The sequence below is a fragment of the Pseudophryne corroboree genome, chromosome 3, assembly GCF_028390025.1.
Source record: "Pseudophryne corroboree isolate aPseCor3 chromosome 3, aPseCor3.hap2, whole genome shotgun sequence".
NCBI lineage: Eukaryota > Metazoa > Chordata > Amphibia > Anura > Myobatrachidae > Pseudophryne > Pseudophryne corroboree.
The window spans coordinates 378,593,175-378,615,292 of NC_086446.1; the positions used below are offsets into that span (position 1 = coordinate 378,593,175).

General features: G+C 48.0%; 1 protein-coding gene across 2 annotated transcripts; it reads left to right on the top strand.

Moving 5' to 3' along the window:
* Positions 1–220: 220 nt before the first annotated feature.
* HIGD1B (HIG1 hypoxia inducible domain family member 1B) lies at positions 221–21,152 on the top strand. Of its 2 annotated transcripts, XM_063963562.1 has the most exons (5): positions 221–238; positions 1,456–1,763; positions 2,240–2,345; positions 3,097–3,231; positions 20,954–21,152. In XM_063963562.1, the coding sequence occupies exons 3-5, from the start codon at positions 2,249–2,251 to the stop codon at positions 21,046–21,048; spliced, it is 327 nt and encodes a 108-aa protein (XP_063819632.1). In that variant the 5' UTR covers positions 221–238; positions 1,456–1,763; positions 2,240–2,248; the 3' UTR covers positions 21,049–21,152. The 2 variants fall into 2 exon arrangements, with proteins under 2 accessions (XP_063819632.1, XP_063819631.1); XM_063963561.1 differs by lacking the exon at positions 221–238 and having other exon boundaries at positions 1,609–1,763; positions 2,158–2,345.
* Positions 21,153–22,118: the final 966 nt, after the last annotated feature.

The following is a 22,118-nucleotide window of genomic DNA, read 5'->3' on the forward strand; positions in this document are numbered from 1 at the left end:
CCCACGCCGCTGATGTAATCTCCTCCTGCAGTGGCGCTAGCAGTGAGAGGTGTGTGGGCGGGACTGACGGACAAAGGACGGCTTCGGGAGCAGAGAGCTGCAGTGACTACTGTACTTGACTGCAGTACTGCCAGGAGCCACTAGATGCCCCCATATCCATGGAGCCATCTCATCAGCTACCAGGACTGAGGAACAATAGAAAGACTGCCCGAGAGGTTGTGTCTATCAGGGGAACTAAGTGAGCTTGCTTGCTTTCTTTCTCTGTCTGTCTGGGTTTTTTCACTCTGTCTCTCTTTGTTAAAGGGGTCTCTGCCTGCTATAATGTGTAAAATGGGGACTGTCTGCTATAATGTATAAAATGGGGACACTGCTATAATGTGTAAAATGGGGACACCTGCCTGCTATAATGTGTAAAATGGGGACACCTGCCTGCCGTAATGCGTAAAATGGGGACACCTGCCTGCCGTAATGCGTAAAATGGGGACACCTGCCTGCCGTAATGCGTAAAATGGGGACACCTGCCTGCCGTAATGCGTAAAATGGGGACACCTGCCTGTCGTAATGCGTAAAATGGGGACTCTTGCCTGCCGTAATGTGTAAAATGGGGACACTTGCCAGCCGTAATGCGTAAAATGGGGACACCTGCCTGTCGTAATGCGTAAAATGGGGACTCTTGCCTGCCGTAATGTGTAAAATGGGGACACTTGCCTGCCGTAATGCGTAAAATGGGGACTCTGACTGCCGTAATGCGTAAAATGGGGACACCTGCCTGCCGTAATGTATAAAATGGGGACACCTGCCTGCCGTAATGTGTTTAAAATGGGGACACTTGCCTGCTGTAATGTGTAAAATGGGGACTCTTGCCTGCTGTAATGTATAAAATGGGGACACGTGCCTGCCGTAAGGTATAAAATGGGGACACTTGCCCGCCGTAATGTGTAAAGTGGGGACTCTTGCCTGCCGTAATGTGTAAAGTGGGGTCTCCTGCATGCCGTAATGTGTAAAGTGGGGACTCTTGCCTGCCGTAATGTGTAAAATGGGGACTCTTACCTGCCGTAAAGTGTAAAATGACAGTCGGAGTACCGACAGCGGTGAATCGAGTTCCCTCTGTGCGCTATGCGCGGTGTGAATGTGAACAAGATTGTGCTACTGTATGGAGTAATTTGAATTGGTACTATTGTGTGACCACGCCCCACCTGTTTTTTTGCGGCGTGAGACTTCATACTGCATTGTCTCTTTATTAAGTATGGGAGAGAGGGCGCACATTTATAGTTTGCAGGAGGGCGCCGAACACCCTTGCACCAGCCTTGGACCCCAGCATCCTGTAGAACGTAAGAGAAATTACAACTATGCCAAATGTGATGATTAGATAACTAAATACGTGACTGAGGATAGATAATTGCATCAAGTGGCTTCAGTGCAAAAAAATAATAAAGTTATATGTTTATTATACAGTATATCTCATGGATCGAAGAATGCCCTGAACAAGAAGTGTGAGTACCATGTAAGTAACACACTTTTAACTCCTTCCTGTCATGTCTGGATGGTGCCAGTGGGTTGAGGAAAGAGGTGTTTGCCAAGCTCAGCCTCTCTTTCATGTGTGATAGTCTCGGCATGCGACCCATACTAACCTTCCCAGGCTCTCCATGGAAAGAAGCCCAGTATCCCTCGTACATAAAGTACCTCTGTAACAACAGCATCCAGTCCGCGAGTGACCTAGAAAGAGGACGAGGCTGGATGCTCCACAAACAAACTGTTAACAGGTGGGTTCTATTACAGGTTATGCAAGTGTATCTGTAGATATGATTATTATTTAAATGCCTAATAATGATCTTTATGCTTATACATATACAAACAGTGTTTTCAGTTACAATTCAAAAAAATTCCAGGGGCGATTTGCTTTTGGAGCATTGTATTCCATGTGGTCACAGGAATATTAACATGTACACTGACCACATTTGCCCCAAACCCCCTCTCCTCCAATAGTTATATAGATGCTGAGAATGTGATGAGAGACGTAAAGCCGAGCAACAGGGTACTTGTGAGCTATAAACATTTCCAGGGACAATACTGTACAGAGCTGTATATTGAATGGGGAACATGGTAGTTAAAGTGGACATAATAATCTTTTTCTGCTTCACCTCTCAATCCTCATAGTCATGTCCTTTCCTCTCATATATTGTTGAGCTGCCCACCCTGAAATGAACACAATGTAACTTGCTGGCAATATCCTGTGAAGGTGATAAAAATGCCCTCAGACAGCAAGAAGTGGACCCCAGAGGACCAGGAAACGGTCACCAGCAAGTTACAGCGTAAAATGAAACAGTCCCCTCTTTTCCCTGTGGGTAAGTGAGAACAAGAACACACTAGCAATGCAATATTCAGTGCTTAGCAAGTTTAGACTAGTTGTCGTTCACCATCAGTTAAAGAACTACAAGTTCTAGCTTGCCTACATCTGGTGTAGATCACTGGAATGACTTTTGCAATACAAAAATAGTGGAGAGTGCTGTGTGTGTGCTGTCACAATGCATACTTTGATCAATACTGCAGAAAATGTGATATCCTCAATGAAAAAATCAAGAATGAACTAAGAACTATATGTCAAACAATTCATATGGAATTTATGCATAAAAGGTTGTGTATAGGAAAAAGACTCCTAATGCGAGTCCTGTTATTCTAGCAATGAATTGTAAAAAATAAAAAATTAATAATAATAATTACATGTTAAACCCCATGTTGTTCCTGTTCCATTTACAGAAGAATAAGTGGACAATCAGTGCACCTTTAACAAAATAACTTGGGACACTCCCAATGGAATAAATCCAACCACTTCTGCCCTCCTGCCAGCCTCCCTCAGGTCACTGCAGTATACATAAGAAGCAAATTAATACTCGCTATAGTAATATCAGATGCAACAGGAAGATATATAGTGTAAACATACAGAGTAACCATCCAGCTTTTTTCTTTTTTTTAATGAGAAATAAAGCCACACTCAACAGCTGGAGTACCAATAGATCTTTAGATCTCGATCTGTCTTTCCATAATAAACGGGACACCACAACAAAGGATTTATTTGAGGATTCTCATTCTTTGCAGGGTTAGCTGGATTTGCTGCCATTGCTGTTTATGGGCTTTACAGATTGAAGCAGAGAGGCAATGTTAAAATGTCTATTCACCTGATACACACACGGATTGCTGCACAAGCCTGTGTGGTGGGGGCCACTGCCTTGGGTAAGTCTGCTCTTGGCAAAATGATAATAAAAAGTTAAAATAGCACCAACAGCTGGTGGAATGTGCACATTAGGAGAACATGTATTTTGGCATTATGTGTGTGTGGCAGTAACATTTGAAGTTAATGTTCCATGAATTTGGTTAAATCATGTTATAATTCAGACTGAGAATGTTTGTTTAGTGTATGTGGCCAGGAGGAGAGGACTTTGGTGAGAGTTGATCATAAAACATATACAACTAATATTGACACTGTTTAATACAGCTTGAAACTATTAGAATAAAATTAATAATGTCTTTGGTGAGAGCAGAGGACCCATGATTCTGTTTACATACTATGACAGTCCAAGTGTTAGGAAATACAGAATATATCAACCCAGGAAAAGGGTGAATTCCACAATGTGTCAGGGGGATTAAAGGGCTGTGAGCAAGGACATACAAACAACTTAATCATGAAGGGGAAACTGGAAACTTTAGAATACTGTACCAAATTAGATATAAAGTATAACCATAAAGATACATTAAAATACAGGTCACCTCCTGGGGTGATCTTCCCAGGCCCTGTTCTCCAGCTTTGAAACTGTTGAAAGTGAGCAAATATTACGTCAAAGGCAACAGACAGCAACAACCATGTCCAGGTTATCAGCTGACATAGACAGACATGCAGTGTTAGACTTCATAAACTTTTTAAAACACTTGGGGGGAGTTGTGCTAAGCCTTGGAGAGTGATTAAAGTGGAGATATATGAAGTACCAACCAATCAGCTCCTAACTGCCATGTCACAGGCTGTGTTTGAAAAAGGACAGTAGCCGATTGGCTGGTAGTTTATCTATCTCCACTTTACACTCTCCAAGGCTCAGTGAATCTGCCCTTGTAATCTAATTTAGCTATTCACAGCAGCCATTTTAGGGATATATTCAATTGAAGTCGAAAACTGCCGTCTGTCGAAAAGACGGCATTTTTTTTGACTTTTTAAGGTCGAAATGTGATTCAACCTATTCAAAGCTTTTCGACAAGTCAAGGCATTCGACTTGTCGAAAAGCACGTGGATCGGCGGTATAGCTGCCGATCCACGTGTTGATGTCGAAAACGGGGCCAAATCCGACAGGTTTTGGCCCCCTTTTCGACCATCTCAATCCGACATCAAAATGATGCCGGAATGAGATGGACCCAGAGGCGGCGAAGGGGGGGGGGGGGGGGGGGGGGGGGGGAAACAGCCAGGGAGATCAGTGCTACAGTAGCGCTGCAGCTAGATGTCACTCACCCGCCCGACCTCACGGCAGCTTCCACCCGGCTCCAGCACGCTGCTGGAGCCGGGTGGAGGCTGCCGTGAGGTCGGGCGGCTGAGTGACATCCGGCTGCATCGCTACTCCGTATCGCTGATCTCCTCTGGCTGCCGCCGGCTGTCCCCCCGCGGCTCGCCCCCCCCCCCCCCCTCTCCTCCTCTGGGTCCCATCTAAATTCGACTTGAGAAAGTTGAATTTTAGATGGGATTGAATAGGGGTCGTCGGATCCATTCCGACAAATACATGTCAGAATGGATCCGACTTTAATTGAATATACCCCATAGACACCAAAAGGCTCATACAGACAGTTTATTACATCCCCTAAGATACATAAACGGTATAATAGGATTTTAAATACCTACCGGTAAATCCTTTTCTCATAGTCCATAAGGAATATTGGGGACACATTAGTACGATGGCGTATAGACAGGGTCCAAAGGAGCCAGTGCACTTTAAATTTCTTCCACTGGGTGTGCTGGCTCCTCCCCTATATGCCCCGTCCTACAGGCAGTTGTAAAACAGTGCCCTCAGGAGAAATTACATACTTGAGAGAAGGAACATAACGAGAAGTGTGGTGAGGTTTACACACCAGCACACCATAACATAACTGGTCCAGCAACAGCTGACAACATAAACAGCAACAGCTGAACAGGTAACACATAACAGAGAACCTGCAGAAAGTCACCACACAGAGGCGGGCGCTCAATATCCCTTATGGACTACGAGAAAATAGGATTTTGGTTACCTGACAGTAAATCCTTTTCTTGTAGTCCGTAGAGGATGCTGGGGTCCACATTAGTACCATGGGGTATAGACTGGTCCACCAGGAGCCATTGGCACTTTAAGAGTTTGAGAGTGTGGGCTGGCTCCTCCCTCTATGCCCCTCCTACCAGACTCAGTCTAGAAACTACTCCCGGAATGAAGATTGCTGCCAACGCGTGTTTTTCTGCCCAGAGGATGATTCTTGTTACCTCTGACATTGCAGCTCTGCTCTTCGTTCCGCCCTGTCGGTTGATGTAAGCCACTGTCGTTACATTGTCCGACTGCACTTGAATGGCCCGATTTCTCAGAAGATGGGCCACTTGGAGAAGACTGTTGTAGACGGCTCTTAGTTCTAGAATGTTTATTGGCAGGCCGGCTTCCAGACTTGACCACCTTCCTTGGAAGGTCTCCCCTTGAGTGACTGCGCCCCAACCCCGGCGACTTGCATCGGTGGTTAGCAGGATCCAATCCTGAATCCCGAACCTGCGGCCCTCCAGAAGGTGAGGTAGCTGCAACCACCAGAGGAGTGAAATCCTGGCCTTTGGTGACCGCTGTATTCTCTGGTGCAAATGTAGATGGGATCCCGACCACTTGTCCAGGAGATCCAGTAGGAAGGACAGAGCATGAAACCTCCCATACTGTAGAGCCTCGTAAGAGGCCACCATCTTTCCCAGAAGGCGAATGCACTGATGAACCGACACCTGGGCTGGCTTCAGGACATCCCGGACCATTGTTTGTATCACCAACGCTTTTTCCTCTGGAAGAAACACCCTCTGCACTTCCGTGTCGAGGATCATTCCCAGAAAGGACAACCTCCTGGTTGGTTTCAAATGTGATTTTGGAAGATTCAGGATCCAACCGTGTTCCCTGAGCAGGTGGGTCGTGAGAAGAATGGACTGTAACCGCTTCTCCTTGGACGATGCCTTTATCAGCAGATCGTCCAGTTACGGAATTATGTTCACCCCCTGTCTGCAGAGGAGAACCATCATTTCCGCCCATCACCTTGGTGAATACTCTCGGTGCAGTGGAGAGGCCAAATGGCAGGGCCTGGAACTGATAGTGACAGTCCAACAATGCGAATCGGAGATAAGCTTGATGCGGCGGCCAAATTGGAATGTGGAGGTACGCATCCTTGATATCTAGGGATACCAAGAATTCCTCCTCTTCCAGACCTGATATCACCGCCCTTAGAGACTCCATTTTGAACTTGAACTCCTTCAGAAAGGGATTTAGCGATTTTAGATTCAAAATGGGCCTGACCGAACCATCCGGTTTCGGTACCACGAAAAGGTTCGAATAGTAACCTTTGTTTTGCATATGAGGGACCGATACAATAACCTGTGCCTCCACCAACTTCTGGTAGGCTGCCTGCAGGACAGTCTTGTCTGCCAGCAAATCTGTCAAGCCCGATTTGAAGAATCGGTGAGGAGGGAGATCTTGAAATTACAGCCTGTACCCCTGGGACACAATATCTAGTACCCAGGGATCCAGGCCGGACGACACCCAGACGTGACAGAAAAGCCTGAGTCTCACTCCCACCGGCCCCCACCTTCAGGGCATGCAGTCCACAGTCATGCGGAGGACTTCGGCGTACCTGAAGCAGGTTTCTGTTCCTGGGGACCCGCAGCAGCAGGTTTCTTGGATTTGGGCCAACCTCCCCTAAAGGTGGTGTTGGACGGTCTGGCCTTTCTTGGCTTGGCAGCCCGAAAGGGCTGTGATGCAGTTGAAGAATAGGGTTTCTTCGTAGCTGGTGCATCCGAGGGAAGAAAAATAAGATTTTACTTACCGATAAATCTATTTCTCGGAGTCCGTAGTGGATGCTGGGGTTCCTGAAAGGACCATGGGGAATAGCGGCTCCGCAGGAGACAGGGCACAAAAAGTAAAGCTTTTCCAGATCAGGTGGTGTGCACTGGCTCCTCCCCCTATGACCCTCCTCCAGACTCCAGTTAGGTACTGTGCCCGGACGAGCGTACACAATAAGGGAGGATTTTGAATCCCGGGTAAGACTCATACCAGCCACACCAATCACACCGTACAACTTGTGATCTAAACCCAGTTAACAGTATGATAACAGCGGAGCCTCTGAAAGATGGCTTCCTTCAACAATAACCCGAATTAGTTAACAATAACTATGTACAATTATTGCAGATAATCCGCACTTGGGATGGGCGCCCAGCATCCACTACGGACTCCGAGAAATAGATTTATCGGTAAGTAAAATCTTATTTTCTCTATCGTCCTAGTGGATGCTGGGGTTCCTGAAAGGACCATGGGGATTATACCAAAGCTCCCAAACGGGCGGGAGAGTGCGGATGACTCTGCAGCACCGAATGAGAGAACTCCAGGTCCTCCTTAGCCAGAGTATCAAATTTGTAAAATTTTACAAACGTGTTCTCCCCTGACCACGTAGCTGCTCGGCAAAGTTGTAATGCCGAGACCCCTCGGGCAGCCGCCCAAGATGAGCCCACCTTCCTTGTGGAGTGGGCCTTTACAGATTTAGGCTGTGGCAGGCCTGCCACAGAATGTGCAAGTTGGATTGTGCTACAGATCCAACGAGCAATCGTCTGCTTAGACGCAGGAGCACCCATCTTGTTGGGTGCATACAATATAAACAACGAGTCAGATTTTCTGACTCCAGCTGTCCTTGCAATATATATTTTTAATGCTCTGACAACGTCCAGTAACTTGGAGTCCTCCAAGTCACTTGTAGCCGCAGGCACTACAATAGGCTGGTTCAGATGAAATGCTGACACCACCTTAGGGAGAAAATGCGGACGAGTCCGCAGTTCTGCCCTGTCCGAATGGAAAATCAGATATGGGCTTTTGTAAGATAAAGCTGCCAGTTCTGACACTCTCCTGGCCGAAGCCAGGGCTAGAAGCATGGTCACTTTCCATGTGAGATATTTCAAATCCACCTTCTTTAGTGGTTCAAACCAATGAGATTTTAGAAAGTCCAAAACCACATTGAGATCCCACGGTGCCACTGGAGGCACCACAGGAGGCTGTATATGTAGCACTCCCTTAACAAAGGTCTGGACTTCAGGGACTGAAGCCAATTCTTTTTGAAAGAAAATCGACAGGGCCGAAATTTGAACCTTAATAGATCCCAATTTGAGACCCATAGACAATCCTGATTGCAGGAAATGTAGGAATCGACCCAGTTGAAATTCCTCCGTCGGAGCACTCCGATCTTCGCACCACGCAACATATTTTCGCCAAATTCGGTGATAATGTTGCACGGTTACTTCCTTCCTTGCTTTAATCAAAGTAGGAATGACTTCTTCCGGCATGCCTTTTTCCTTTAGGATCCGGCGTTCAACCGCCATGCCGTCAAACGCAGCCGCGGTAAGTCTTGAAACAGACAGGGACCCTGCTGAAGCAAGTCCCTCCTTAGAGGTAGAGGCCACGGATCTTCCGTGATCATCTCTTGAAGTTCCGGGTACCAAGTCCTTCTTGGCCAATCCGGAACCACTAGTATCGTCCTTACGCCTCTTTGCCGTATAATTCTCAATACTTTTGGTATGAGAGGCAGAGGAGGAAACACATACACCGACTGGTACACCCAAGGCGTTACCAGCGCGTCCACAGCTATTGCCTGCGGATCTCTTGACCTGGCGCAATACCTGTCCAGTTTTTTGTTGAGGCGAGACGCCATCATGTCCACCATTGGTCTTTCCCAACGGGTTACCAGCAAGTGGAAGACTTCTGGATGAAGTCCCCACTCTCCCGGGTGAAGATCGTGTCTGCTGAGGAAGTCTGCTTCCCAGTTGTCCACTCCCGGGATGAACACTGCTGACAGTGCTATCACATGATTCTCTGCCCAGCGAAGAATCCTTGCAGCTTCTGCCATTGCACTCCTGCTTCTTGTGCCGCCCTGTCTGTTCACATGGGCGACTGCCGTGATGTTGTCCGACTGGATCAACACCGGTTTTCCCTGAAGCAGAGGTTCTGCCTGGCTTAGAGCATTGTATATTGCTCTTAGTTCCAGAATGTTTATGTGAAGAGACGTTTCCAGGCTCGTCCATACTCCCTGGAAGTTTCTTCCTTGTGTGACTGCTCCCCAGCCTCTCAGGCTGGCGTCCGTGGTCACCAGGATCCAATCCTGTATGCCGAATCTGCGGCCCTCCAATAGATGAGCACTCTGCAACCACCACAGAAGAGACACCCTTGTCCTTGGAGACAGGGTTATCCGCAGGTGCATCTGAAGATGCGACCCTGACCATTTGTCCAACAGATCCCTTTGGAAAATTCTTGCGTGGAATCTGCCGAATGGAATTGCTTCGTAAGAAGCCACCATTTTTCCCAGGACTCTTGTGCATTGATGTACAGACACCTTTCCTGGTTTTAGGAGGTTCCTGACAAGCTCGGATAACTCCTTGGCTTTTTCCTCCGGGAGAAAAACCTTTTTCTGAACCGTGTCCAGAATCATCCCTAGGAACAGCAGACGAGTTGTCGGCATTAACTGGGATTTTGGAATATTCAGAATCCACCCGTGCTGTTTTAGCACTTCTTGCGACAGTGCTAATCCCATCTCTAGCTGTTCTCTGGACCTTGCCCTTATTAGGAGATCGTCCAAGTATGGGATAATTAATATGCCTTTTCTTCGAAGAAGAATCATCATCTCGGCCATTACCTTTGTAAAGACCCGAGGTGCCGTGGACAATCCGAACGGCAGCGTCTGAAACGGATAGTGACAGTTTTGTACAACGAACCTGAGGTACCCCTGGTGTGAGGGGTAAATTGGAACGTGGAGATACGCATCCTTGATGTCCAAGGATACCATAAAGTCCCCCTCTTCCAGGTTCGCTATCACTGCTCTGAGTGACTCCATCTTGAACTTGAACTTCTTTATGTACAGGTTCAAGGACTTCAGATTTAGAATAGGCCTTACCGAGCCATCCGGCTTCGGTACCACAAAAAGAGTGGAATAATACCCCTTCCCTTGTTGTAGAAGAGGTACCTTGACTATCACCTGCTGAGAGTACAGCTTGTGAATGGCTTCCAAAACCGTCTCCCTTTCGGAGGGGGACGTTGGTAAAGCAGACTTCAGGAAACGGCGAGGTGGATCTGTCTCTAATTCCAACCTGTACCCCTGAGATATTATCTGCAGGATCCAGGGATCTACCTGCGAGTGAGCCCACTGCGCGCTGTAATTTTTGAGACGACCACCCACCGTCCCCGAGTCCGCTTGAGAAGCCCCAGCGTCATGCTGAGGCTTTTGTAGAAGCCGGGGAAGGCTTCTGTTCCTGGGAAGGAGCTGCCTGTTGCTGTCTCTTCCCTCGACCTCTGCCTCGTGGCAGATATGAATAGCCCTTTGCTCTCTTATTTTTAAAGGAACGAAAGGGCTGCGGTTGAAAAGTCGGTGCCTTTTTCTGTTGGGGAGTGACTTGAGGTAGAAAGGTGGATTTCCCGGCTGTAGCCGTGGCCACCAAATCTGATAGACCGACTCCAAATAACTCCTCCCCTTTATACGGCAAAACTTCCATATGTCGTTTTGAATCCGCATCGCCTGTCCACTGTCGCGTCCATAAAGCTCTTCTGGACGAAATGGACATAGCACTTACCCGTGATGCCAGTGTGCAGATATCCCTCTGTGCATCACGCATATGAAGAAATGCATCCTTTATTTGTTCTAACGACAGTAAAATATTGTCCCTGTCCAGGGTATCAATATTTTCAATCAGGGACTCTGACCAAACTACCCCAGCACTGCACATCCAGGCAGTCGCTATAGCTGGTCGTAGTATAACACCTGCATGTGTGTATATACTTTTTTGGATATTTTCCATCCTCCTATCTGATGGATCTTTAAGTGCGGCCGTCTCAGGAGAGGGTAACGCCACTTGTTTAGATAAGCGTGTTAGCGCCTTGTCCACCCTAGGAGGTGTTTCCCAGCGCTCCCTAACCTCTGGCGGGAAAGGGTATAATGCCAATAATTTCTTTGAAATTATCAGCTTTTTATCAGGGGCAACCCACGCTTCATTACACACGTCATTTAATTCTTCTGATTCAGGAAAAACTATAGGTAGTTTTTTCACACCCCACATAATACCCTGTTTAGTGGTACCTGTAGTATCAGCTAAATGTAACGCCTCCTTCATTGCCAAAATCATATAACGTGTGGCCCTACTGGAAAATACGGTTGATTCGTCACCGTCACCACTGGAGTCAGTGCCTGTGTCTGGGTCTGTGTCGACCGACTGAGGCAAAGGGCGTTTCACAGCCCCTGACGGTGTTTGAGTCGCCTGGACAGGCACTAATTGATTGTCCGGCCGTCTCATGTCGTCAAACGACTGCTTTAGCGTGTTGACACTATCCCGTAGTTCCATAAATAAAGGCATCCATTCTGGTGTCGACTCCCTAGGGGGTGACATCCTCATATTTGGCAATTGCTCCGCCTCCACACCAATATCGTCCTCATACATGTCGACACACACGTACCGACACACAGCAGACACACAGGGAATGCTCCTAACGAAGACAGGACCCACTAGCCCTTTGGGGAGACAGAGGGAGAGTTTGCCAGCACACACCAAAAGCGCTATATATAACAGGGATAGCCTTATAATAAGTGCTCCCTTATAGCTGCTTTATATATATCAAAATATCGCCATAAATTTGCCCCCCCTCTCTGTTTTACCCTGTTTCTGTAGTGCAGTGCAGGGGAGAGACCTGGGAGCCGTCCTGACCAGCGGAGCTGTGAGAGGAAATGGCGCCGTGTGCTGAGGAGATAGGCCCCGCCCCTTTTCCGGCGGGCTCGTCTCCCGCTATTTAGTGATTCCAGGCAGGGGTTAAATATCTCCATATAGCCTCTGGGGGCTATATGTGAGGTATTTTTAGCCTTTATATAGGTTACATTTGCCTCCCAGGGCGCCCCCCCCCCAGCGCCCTGCACCCTCAGTGACTGCGTGTGAAGTGTGCTGAGAGGAAAATGGCGCACAGCTGCAGTGCTGTGCGCTACCTTTAGAAGACTGCAGGAGTCTTCAGCCGCCGATTCTGGACCTCTTCTGACTTCAGCATCTGCAAGGGGGCCGGCGGCGCGGCTCCGGTGACCATCCAGGCTGTACCTGTGATCGTCCCTCTGGAGCTGATGTCCAGTAGCCAAGAAGCCAATCCATCCTGCACGCAGGTGAGTTCACTTCTTCTCCCCTCAGTCCCTCGTTGCAGTGATCCTGTTGCCAGCAGGACTCACTGTAAAATAAAAAACCTAAGCTAAACTTTTTCTAAGCAGCTCTTTAGGAGAGCCACCTAGATTGCACCCTTCTCGGCCGGGCACAAAAATCTAACTGGAGTCTGGAGGAGGGTCATAGGGGGAGGAGCCAGTGCACACCACCTGATCTGGAAAAGCTTTACTTTTTGTGCCCTGTCTCCTGCGGAGCCGCTATTCCCCATGGTCCTTTCAGGAACCCCAGCATCCACTAGGACGATAGAGAAAGGTGACTTACCCGCTGTAGCCGTTTAGATCCATGCATCCAACGCTTCCCCAAAGAGAGCCTGACCTGTGTAGGGTAGGGTCTCCACACTTCTCCTGGATTCCGCGTCGGCAGACCACTGTCACAGCCACAGTCCTTGACGAGCTGAGACCTACATGGAAGAAATTCCTGCAGCCATGGAACCCAGGTCTTTTATGGATTCTACCAGAAATCCTGCCGAATACTGAATGTTACGGAAAAACAAATCAACATCAGATTTATCCATAGTAATCTTCAAGTAACATGCCTGACCACTTTACTACAGCTTTGGCAATCCAAGCACTGGCAATAGTGGGACGTAGTATAGCCCCTGAAGCCGTGTACATGGATTTGAGCGTATTATCAATTTTACGATCAGCCGGCTCTTTCAAGGCGGTGGATCCTGGAACAGGTAAAACCACCTTTTTTTGAGAGTCTGGATACAGACGCGTCAACAATGGGCAGGTTTTCCCATTTTTTTCTATCCTACAGAGGGAAAGGAAACGTCACCTGGACCCTTTTAGGGATCTGGAATTTTTTTTCTCAGGGTTTTCCCAAGCTTTTTCAAAAATGGCATTTAATTCTTTTGACGCAGTGAAGTAAGCCTCCCCAACCTGCTCGGGTGTTGCATCAGTAATATTCAACACATCCCTAATGGCCTTTATCAACTGCACCCCTTTTGTAAGAGATGCTGCCCCCCTCAACACATCCCCATCACCGTCTGCAGTATCAGAATCGGTATCATCCTACATGATCTGAGCAAGAGCATGTTTATATGTTAATATACAGCGGGGAGCCCTGATGTACCAGAACTGGGCCAGACTGCCATAGAGGTCTGTAAAACCTGAGTTGCAGATTCATCTTGTGCAACCCTGTTAGAAATCTGAGAAATCATAGATTTGATAGAGGCTAACCATTCAGGCTCCCTTGCTGGTACCTGTGCTAAAACAGTGCAATCCTGATTACATGGAATGAGATCATCCTGAGCGGACATATCCTCTGCAGCATATGACACAGAGTCCCTGGACATAGCTTAATGGAAATCACAGACACTCCACACACACACACACACACACAGAGAGGAGGGTAGACAGAGTTTCACGCCCAAGAATGCCAAGAGAGACACAGAGATCGGAGCCAACCCACACACAGCGCTTTTTAGGTAAAGGGAGACCCGAACCAGCACTGATTGTGCACCTTAATAGGTTACAGTCTTAACAGAGCCTCCCCCCCCACCCTTCTACAACCCCCTGGAACCGTGAGAGATAGCTGGAGTTGTTCTGGAGGGACTACTCTTCACCGACAGCGTTGTGCAGGCAGGAAAATGGCGCTGAACACTGCTGGGTCCGCTCTGAGGAGAAGCTCCACCCCAAAATGGCGCTGTCTTCCCGCTTTTCTTAAGATTATACTGGCCTGAGGAATTATACTGGCAGCGATCCAGGGACCCTGACAGGCTGGAAGGTCAGTGTAGGGTGTAGGCACTGGCTCAGGGCGCCCCTCACAGCGCCGCACAATGTACCACTAAGCCCCAGAGTGCAGTTAGTACTGCGCTCCATACCCTGTTGCCACCATCTTCACACCAGGCCCCTGCTGACTCTGTAAGGGGATGGCGGGATGCTGCTGGGGTGAGCGATCCCCTGTGGCGGGGAACGATTGATCCCCACAGGAGCTCAGTGTCCTGTCAGCAGAGATAGTGGCTCAGACCCCGCACTACTCTCCTCCCTCCCCCCCCCCCCCCCCTTTAGTCCCACGAAGCAGGGAGGCTGTTGCCAGCAACCTCTCTGTAAAATAATAAACTAAAAAAAAACCAAAAAAAAACAACCAACAACTCTGTAGAGCTCCCCCAGCTGTGACCGGCTCCTTCGGGCACATTTTCTAAACTGAGTCTGGTGTCTGGTCGGAGGGGCATAGAGGAAGGAGCCAGCCCACACTGTTAAATTCTTAAAGTGCCAATGGCTCCTGGTGGACCAGTCTATACCCCATGGTACCAATGTGGACCCCAGAGTCCTCTAGGACGTAAGAGAAAAGGATTTACAGGTAGGTATTTAAAATCCTATTTTCTCTTGCATCCATAAGGGATATTGGGGACACATTAGTACGATGGGGATGTCCCAAAGCTTCCAGAACGGGCGGGAACGTGCAGAGAAATCTGCAGCACTGCCTGCCCAAACTGGCCAGGGTATCAAATTTGTAGAACTTCACAGGTGTTCTTCCCCGACCAGGTAGCCGGTTGGCACAGCTGCAGGGCCGAGACTCCACGGGCAGCTCCCAGGAAGACCCCACTGATAGAGTGGGCCTTTAGAGACTGTGGAACAGGTAAGGCTGCCAACACATAGGCTAGCTGAATAGTGAGCCGAAGCCAATGAGCAATGGACTGCTTTGAAGCAGGGCAACCCCTTTTCTGTGCGTCATATAGCACGAACAAGGAATCAGTCTTTCTGATCCGAGCCGTTCTCTTGACATAGATCTTCAAGGTTCGCACAGCATCCAATACCTCCGGAGGGGCAGAAGCGCCAGAACTTGACAGAACCACAATAGGTTGATTCAAGTGGAACACAGAGATGACCTTCGGCAGGAACTGCTGCCTAGTCCTGAGCTCCGCTCTGTCCTCGTAAAAGACCAGGTATGGACTTTTATATGATAAGGCCCCCAATTCTGAGACAAGTCTAGCAGAAGCCACGGCCAGTAACATCACGTCTTCCACGTGAGGTACATGTCTTCTACCGTCATCAGAGGTTCAAACCAGGAGCACTGCAGAAATCGTAATACCACATCCAAATCCCAAGGTGCCGTAGGCAGCACAAACGGAGGTTGGATGTGAAGCACCTCTTGCAAGAAGGTTTGAACTTCAGGCAGTATAGCCAACTTCTTTTGGAAGAAGATTGAAAGAGCTGAAATCTGAACCTTAATGGATCCACTCCAGCCTGCAGGAAATGAAGAAATCTTCCCAAGTGAAATTCGGCAGATGGATATGTGTGTTCTTCGCACCAGGAGACACATCTCCGCCAGATAGGATGATAGTGTTTTGACGTCACAGGTTTCCTTCCATAGTGGCAATGACCTTTTTGGAAAGTACCTTGAGAGCTAGGATGTTCCGCTCAACTGCCATGCCATGAAACAAAGCCGCCATAAGTCCGGGTAGATGAACGGTCCTTGTTGAAGATCTCTTCTGAGTAGTAAAGGCCAAGTGTCTTCGGACATGTCCAGAAGATTCGTGTACCACTCTCTCCGGGGCAAGCAGAATTGCTTGTACTCCTTGACGCCGGATCCTCTTGAGCACATTTGGGATCAACGGAATCGGAGGAAATACGTAGACCAGCTGGTAAGGCCAAGGCGACGTCAGTGCATCCACTGTGCACGCCTTAGGGTCTCTGGTTCGCGAGCAATAGCAGCAAAGTTTCTTGTTGAGGCGAGACGCCATCATGTCGATCTGGGGGCAACCCCACCGGTCGATGATCAGTTGAAACACCTGAGGATGTAGGCCTCACTCCCCTGGGTGGAGATCGTGGCGATTCAGGAAGTCCACTTCCCAGTAGTATACGCCCGGAATGAAGATTGCGGACAGTACTATTGCATTTCTTTCCGCCCAGAGGAGTATTCTTGATACTTCTTGCATGCAGGCCCTGCTTTTTGTCCCTCCTTGTCGATTGATGTACACCACGGCCGTGGCATTGCCCGACTGGGCCTGGATTGCCTGATCCCGGAGCAGGAGGTAGGCCTGAAGCAGAGCATTGTAGATAGCTCGAAGTTCCAGGATGTTGATCGGAAGTAGGACCTCTTGGGCAGACCACCTGCCCTGGAACTGCACCCCTTGGGTGACAGCCCCCCAACCCCCTCAGACTCGCATCCGTCGTGAGGAGGATTCAATCCTGAATCCCGAAGCGTCGGCCTTCCCGGAGATTGGAAGACTGCAGCCACCACAGGAGTGAAATCCTGGCCTGGGGTGATAGTTGAATCATCCGGTGCATCTGAAGATAGGAACCGGACCACTTGTTCAGGATGTCCAACTGAAAGGGTGTGGCATGGAACCTTCCATACTGAATGGCGTCGTACGAGGCTACCATCTTTCCCAACAATCTAATGCAAATATGAACGGAAACCCAAGTTGGTCGGAGAACCATGCAAAGCATTTCCTGGCGAGTTCTCACTTTGTCCTCCGGGAGGAACACTTTCTGCGCTACATTATCCAGTAGCATTTCCAGAAACAGGAGCCGCTGAGATGGCTCCTGGTGGGACTTCTGTAGATTGAAGATCCACCCGTGGTGTGACAGAAGTTGGATAGTGCGATCTATATGGAGCAGTAGGAGCTCCCTGGAACTCGCTTTTATCAGGAGATCGTCCAGCTAAGGGACCACGTTGACCCCCTGGACCCTGAGCTGAAACATAATTTCCGCCATCACCTTCGTGAACACCCTCGGAGCTGTAGACAGGCCAAAGGGTAACGCCTGGAACTGGTAGTGATCGTTCAGCAGGGCGAACCTCAGATAGGCCTGATGAGGAGGCCAAATTGGGATATGGAGGTAGGCATCCTTGATTTCCAGGGACACTAGGAATTCCTTATGTTCCAGGCCTGCGATCACTGCTCTCAAAAATTCCATCTTGAATTTGAAAACCTTTAGGTAAGGATTCAAGGACTTCAGATTCAAAATTTGTCTCACAGATGAGTGTTTTGATGTCACAGGTTTCCTGGCCTGCACCATGTTAGCAATAACTCTTTTGGAAAGGCCCTTGTGAGCTAGGATGTTCAGCTCAACTTCCATGCCGTCAAACTAAGCCGTCGTAAGTCAGGGTAGACAAACGGTCCTTGATGAAGAAAATCTCTTCTCAGTGGCAGAGGCCAAGGGTCTTCGACGAGCATGTCCAGATGATCTGCGTACCAAGGCATCCGAGGCAATCAGAATTGCCTGGACTCCTTGATTCCGGATTCACTTGAGCAATCTTGGGAGCAATGGAATCAGAGGAAAACAGGTGCATCTACTGCCCTCGCCTGAGGGTCCCTGGTTCGTGAGCAATACCAACGAAGCTTCTTGTTGAGTCGAGAAGCCATCATGTCTATTTGTGGGCAGCCCCACCGGTCGATGAATTGCTGAAACACCTGATGGTGAAGCCCCCACTCTCCCGGGACTCAGGAAGTCCGCTTCCCAGTAGTCTACTCCCGGAATGAAGATTACGGACATTGCTCTTGCATTTTTTTCTGTCCAGAGGAGTATCTTTAACACCTCTCACATGCAGGCCCTGCTTTTTGTCCCTCCTTGTCGATTGATGTTCACCACTGCTGTGGCGTTGTCTGACTGTATCTGGATCGTTCAAGCAGGTCAAATCTCAGGTAAGCCTGATGAGGTGGCCAAATTGGGATATGGCGATAGGAGTCTTATATCCAGGGAGACCATGAACTCCCTTTCTCCCAGGCCCGCAATCACTGCTCGCAAGGATTGCATCTTGAACTTGAAAACCTTTAGGTAAGGGTTCAAGGATTTTAGATTCAAAATGGGCCTTACCAAACAGTCCGGTTTCGGTACCACAAACAGGTTGGAGTAGTAACCCTGTCCCTGTTGCAGCAGCACTAGAACAATGACTTTGGATTGGACCAATTTTAGTATAGCCTGTTGCAGCGTAATATGCGTATCCTCTAAAGCTGGTAAGTTTGATTTGAAAAATCATTTGGGAGGAGCACTGTCGAACTCCAGCTTGTAGCCCTGAGAAATGAGGTTCTTGACCCAGGTATCCTGGCAGGAACTTTCCCAGATGTGGCTGAAGTGACGCAGCCGAGCTCCCACCTCGAGATGAGTGGGCACAGTCATGCTGAGGCCTTAGTGGAAGCAGTAGCGGTGCTCTCCGGAGAACTGGCGATCGCTGGTTTTCTTGTCTTACCTCTGGTGCCTCTAGCTGCGTTGGAGGCACCTCTGGCCCTAGATCTAAACTTGTTAGACCAAAAGGACTGGGTAGACGGCCCAGGGTAGGAACGCCTAGCCGGCAGGGCCCCAGAGGGGAGAAACGTGGATTTCCCCGCAGCAACTTTAGAAATCCACATATCCAATTCTACCCCGAAGAGCCATTCCCCCGAAAAGGGAAAAGCCTCAACACTGTGCTTAGATTCTGCGTCCGCTATCCATTGACGCAACCACAAAGCCCTGCGCGCCGACACCGCCATAGCAGTGGTCCTAGCATTAATATTTCCTATCTCCTTGAGAGAGTCACACAGGACACTTGCAGTGTCCTGAATGTGCTTCAGGAGAGTCACTGTATTGAACAGGGGCATATCTCCCCCGAGAGGCCCTCCTGAATCGGAGTAGCCCATGAATGGCATGAGTCATCCAGCAACCTGCTATGACCGGTCTTTGAAACATACCCGCTGCTGTGTAGATAAATTTGGATGGGCGCGAGACTGAAACGTCCACAGCTAGGGGTTCTTCTCAGAATTTTCTGCCTTCAGAAGCAAATGGGAAAGTGTCAAAACAGTTTTGACACTTGGTATTTTTTATCTGGATTTTTCCAGGCTAACTTAAAATAGGTCATCTAACTCTGCAGAATCAGGGAAAGTGACACTGGGCTTGTTCTGTGTGAAGAAAAACGACTGCTGTGACGCAGCGTCCTCTAGAGGGAGTTTTAACACGTCCCGTATAGCCAAAATGAGGGGTTCAATACCCTGTGCAGAAGGGGATTCCCCAGTAATAGGTTCCAATTCCTCCCCCTCCTCCAGTATTTCCTCATCTGAATCGGAGAGTAAAGCCGGTAACCCACGTTTTTGTGGTCCTGAATTAGTGAGAAGGGGCTGCTCAGCCCTTGCAACTAGGTCTGCCTCAGCCTGCTGCAATTGTTGAGTTTGAGCATTAGCCGTGAGCTGAGATGACATATATGACATGTTTTTAATGGCACCCAGCCAGGTAGGCTCTTGATCCTCCCCCCCAGTCCCCTTACTGAGCTGTGAGGACCGACTACATTGTTCACATGACAATGAACCAGACGTAGGAGGAAAGACTCTGGTGTGACACACTGCATAATTGGTGTTTTACCATGTTTACAGTAACAGCACTTACATACACACAGACAAGTAATGTGACAGCAAGCCTGACCTTACTGTATGTGAGAGGGAGACATAGAAGAGACCAGCACACCCAAGATAAACAGCGCCAGTGAGGTTGCAAGCTGATATACCACGGTGAACCACCAGTGTTTTGTCCTTTCAAGACATAGATTACTGTACAAAAGCAGCTCTCCCACTTTACTACACCCCTGTACCAGTTTTCCGGAGTATCTTGAGTGTCTGGAGGAGATGTGTGTGCCTGCTAGCTGTAAGCAGAGGAAGGCGCCAAAACGCTGTTGGTCCAGCTCTGAGGAAGCTCCACCCCCTGTAATGGCGCCGGAGTTTCAGATATATTTATACTGGCAAAAGTCTCCCCCTGAGTAGAAAACATCACACAGGTTCTAGTTTTACCCACCGATGCTAGTGTACACAGGGGGGCTATAGTGGGTCCTCCCCAGGAGGGTCCCGTATGCCGCGCCCGCGTTCTGCCACACCATGAACCGGGGGACTCCCTAGCGGGGCCCCCAGTTTGTACTCACCACTGATGTCACCTTCAGGCTATCGGCGTGCTGCGATTGTGACCGCAAAAGGCGCAGTGCCCTGCTATACAACAACCTCTCAGGACGGTGGTCCTGCAGCAGGGAAGCGGCTCAGACACCTCGCAAGGCCGGTGACCACCCCTCCCCTAACTCCCATGGTGCAGGTATACTGTTGCCCAAACAGCATACCGAAAATAACAAAGATTTAAAAAGAAACTGAAGAAAACTCTCTGGAGCTTGCAGAGTGTGCATCCTCTACTGAGGGCACTTTTTTCTAAACTGACTGTGGGAGGGGGCATAGAGGTGTGGAGCCAGCGCACTCAGTTGAAGAAATTTAAAGTGCACCGTCTCCTTTGTACCCAGTCTATACTCCATCGTACTAGGGGGGTAATTCAGAGTTGATTACAGCAGCAAATTTGTTAGCAGTTCCCTCAATATCCCTTATGGGTGCTAGAGAAATGGCATTATGTAGCAGGGTTTGACCAGTTTTTGTTTAGATGCTCAATTCTATCTGAAAGAGTGTCATGTGCATGGACATAATGTCACAAGTGGCAGCTCCTTACATAGGCAAAACGCATGTAAAATTCAGCTAATGGTTAGATGAAGCCAACAGGAATTTCTAGCCGGTCTGTGCATTTTTTCTTTTGCTCTGTACACCTGCAGGCACAATCTACACAATGTACAAGGATTACAGGCATCCGAAGGCAACAGACAGTGCAGCTGTACAGCAAAGGGAAGGCCACTCTACAAAGGAGTAACTATGAAACCTGCTACACAACTGATCTGTGACATTGTCTGTGACAATTTGTCTTCTCTGTTTTGGTTTTCTTCATAGCAATTAATAAAAATCATCTACAGCCAGAGAGAACATTTATTTCCATATTACTTGATAAATTATTATTTACTTATATAAAGCAAATATATTCCAAAGTTTTAGGCCCACTTTAGTAAAAGTAAAAAAAAAAAAAAAAAAAATATTGGACCTCCATCAATAAAATGCATGCACTTCTGTAACATTACCCTAGATTCAGACATTTATTGTTACAGAAAACTATTGTGAAGTGGAAACACTTGCTACCCAATTGCTGAAACATAAATTGGTCAGAGATTGTACATGTGTGCGCTTTAGCACCAGGGAATGCTCTTTCTGTATGAAGAAGGGACACGTTACATACAGTATATGCCTGTCTATCTATTGGAGGACATAACAAAACTAGTTGCCTAGAGAAAACAAAATCATACTGGTGATTAGAAAATACACCAGCAAGACGCTGCTACGGTCTCCTTTCACGTCACGATGTGACAATCACTCTGACCCAGATTTCAACTGGACAAAACTACAAAATTACATTTCAGAGTTAGAAATTATGACCGAACTTAACCTCTTAATGAGCAGGGTAATAAGTGTCAAACAGAGAATCATTTACTACTCTGATGAACTGCCTTATCTGTTGGGTGGGAACAAGGTTGTTTGGACCAACAATGATTTATTTTGGTTGACCGAAAAATAATTTTATGTTAAGTACAATAAACAGGGAAACAGTGGCCAAAAATATGAAACACATACTTTCATGCTTCATATGGCAAGTTTCCCAAATAAATGCATATTTTCTTTAACTACAAGAGATTACTCTTCCATAAAGTTGTTTTATTTCCAGTGTATACCAAATCTAGCAATATACATATCAGCTACCATTATAGTGTTATTATACCCAATTGTGGACAACTGGCCTGCAAGGAAGACATGTTCCAGGAATTCTCTCTCATGGCTAACACAGGGTAATAACAGGACATCCATAATGCAAGTTTTCCATAATCTACATTGCAC